The 2,633-nt window shown below is 59.2% G+C and overlaps 1 protein-coding gene across 1 annotated transcript; it reads left to right on the top strand.

The window, feature by feature from the left end:
- Positions 1-144: 144 nt before the first annotated feature.
- TUSC2 (tumor suppressor candidate 2) lies at positions 145-1,952 on the top strand (the record flags this gene model as incomplete). The annotated part of the gene is made up of 2 exons (XM_009700115.1): positions 145-265; positions 1,887-1,952. Coding segments are annotated over 2 exons (187 nt in total), but the record flags the coding sequence as incomplete, so codon positions are not given.
- Positions 1,953-2,633: the final 681 nt, after the last annotated feature.

Here is a 2,633-nt window from a genome sequence, read left to right as displayed (position 1 = left end):
GACGAGAGGGCAGCGGGTGGTCGCTGCAGCGCTCACAGGGCTGGTGGTGCTGGCCTGCCCCAGCTCCCTCCCCTGCTCGGGACACAGGGAGGCGGCAGCTGTTGTCAGGCTCTTACCTACCCGCCTCCCCGCTCCTCTTGGCAGGTCCATGTATTACGATGAGGATGGGGATCTCGCTCATGAGTTCTACGAGGAGACAATCGTTACCAAGAATGGGAGGAAGCGCGCCAAGCTGAAGAGGATCCACAAGAACCTGATACCTCAGGTGTGTGGAGAAGGGTAGGGGAAAGTGAATGCCACGGTGACAGCTGAAGTCCCAACTTTGCAGGAGCTCCTGCACATGGGCCTTCTCCCTCGGGGCACCTTCTTGCCAGGAAGGTGGAGGCTTTCTGCTCCCCAGCCAACTTCTACCTCAGAGCCATGACTCCTATGTGTCCTGGCTGACATCTGTGTCACCTGGTGAGGCTGTGGCAGAAGAGGGGGAGCTGGTGACACCCTTCAGCTGCCCTTTCCAGAGATAAGCAGTGCACCAGCCCTTTAGAGCTGCCAGGCTGGGGAAGACAGCTCAGGTGGGCGTGTGTTGTGAGGTGCGGAGTGCCAGGCAGCCCTGCGTGGCCATGATTTCCCATTGCCGAGTGCCTTCCCCGAGGTGTGGGGTGCTCTGCTTGCTCAGCCGGTGTGACGTTGCTGTGGGGGGCCAGGCCCTGGCTTCAGGAGCAGCAGCCAAAGCCCTTCACCCACTGACGTGAGCGTGCACGTTCCCCTCAGCTGGTCAGTAGTGACAGTGGTGTTGACAGCTATGTGTTTTGCACCTCGGTGCAAAAGTCTCCTCTTAAAATAAGCAATTGGGGTGAAGCCGGGCAGGGGCTGGGACACCAGTTGAGAGTCTCAGTGCAGAGGAAGGATAGCCTGCCTGTAGGGAAGCTTCTGCGGGCATGAATGGAGAAAAGGGGGGATCAAACCAGGGCTGGAGGGAGACCCTGCAGGAGTCTTTCCTAAGTAAGCAGAAAGGCGTGGCTCTAGCAAGCGCCAGGGGCAAGCCGTTGGTGTGATCTGAGGGGTGGGCAGCCTCCCAGTGGGATGGGACCCCTCTGAGTGAGTTATGGGGGGAAGGATTCAGCGCTGCTCCCCAGGCTGGCATTCTCACAGAGGCAGGCTTGGGCTGTGGGACTGACTCCTTGCCGATGTGGGTTGAAACTCACCCGGCTGGAAAGCTTGGCTTAGCCGGAGAGAGCAGGTACCAGCACTAAATAGCCCTTTGCTAGCCCAGACTTTTCTCTGGCTCTGCGGGTGCAGGCCCAGCCCTGAGCCCCCGCTCCCCCCTCTACTGCCAGCCCCGCACCTGCCACCGCGTCCTCCTGGTGCTGTAACAGGAGAAGGCTTGGACGGAGCATGGGAGAGGCGCCTGTAGCTGGCGTGGAGGGAGCGTGCATTCAGCAGCCTCCCCTCTGGATAGAAAGCTGCTTTTCTTGTGCGCCAGCTGCCCTAGCTGCTTTCTCTCAGAGAGCTCTTTTCATTCTTTTAAATCCCGTGAATGAAAGGTGCCAGATGAAAAGCCCAGACGGCAAATATCTACCAGTCACGCACCAGCTGCTGCACGGGCAGTGCCTGGCAGAGCAGCTCCCTCCTTTCTCGCCCTGCTGCCCTCTGGACCCGCCATGTGTGACAGCCAGCCCTGCCACCCTCAGATCTCCAGGGACAAGTTTCAAGGGCAAAGTGCTTTCACTTTGTGTGCTGCTGTTCAGGCGTACTTGGTGTCACGGTGGTGACTTTATGGACTCCTGTTCCTCGAGGGCGCGATGTCCCCTGTCATACAGACTGACTCTCAGGGCTTGGGGCTGTTGTTTGGTGGTCTCTTCTGCTCACCACTCTGACTCTTCTTTCAGGGCATAGTGAAACTAGAGCACCCTCGCATTCACGTGGACTTCCCAGTGATCATCTGCGAGGTGTGAGTCGCCAGACGTTGCTGCTCGTGGGTGGGAGGCCCTGCCCCACTGCCCCTGGCCTCACCAGGCGAGGCTGCGTCGTGTTCCCACCCGAGGAGGATTCTGGGCGTGTGGCGGGGACGGCGGCTCTCCCCTCGCCTGGAGGTGAGGCGGGATGGAGCAGGCCGGGCTGGGCTTGGCTAGCGCTCCTCACAGGAGATGGGTGACCTTGTGCAACGACTGCTTAAAAACATCCTCACTTGAGTCAGAAGACTAAAATACCTTTTGTAGCCTCTAGCCGACGTTTGATGGGTAACTGGAACTGCAAACGAGCTGCTGTGTTTGAGCTGTTAAAGGGAGAGCAAGCCTGCACTTCTCACTGGAGAAAATCCCCTGCTTCTCAGGTATGCGGCCCAGGGAGAGCCAGGGCAAGGTAACGTACTGCCCAGGGGCCTGAGGTCCCGCAGGCCCAGTGGTTAGATGGCCTGTATCATGGCGTGTTGCTTGACGTGGGTGTTATGAGGTGCTCCCCTGGATGGATCCGTTGATGGAGAATAAACGGGGCAGGCTGAGGCGGGGCCGGTCTTGAAGTACATCCAGCTGGCTGCTGCGCTCCTCTTGGGAAGGGGACGGAGATCAGATGCCGCTATCTTGGACCTCGGTCTCTTCCCCCTGTGTGTTTTCCCACTTACGCCAGCTCCAGGGAGG

This window comes from Cariama cristata, unplaced genomic scaffold, assembly GCF_000690535.1.
Source record: "Cariama cristata isolate BGI_N322 unplaced genomic scaffold, ASM69053v1 scaffold28985, whole genome shotgun sequence".
In the NCBI taxonomy this organism is placed as follows: domain Eukaryota; kingdom Metazoa; phylum Chordata; class Aves; order Cariamiformes; family Cariamidae; genus Cariama; species Cariama cristata.
This window is presented reverse-complemented; position numbering and strand designations above follow the sequence as displayed.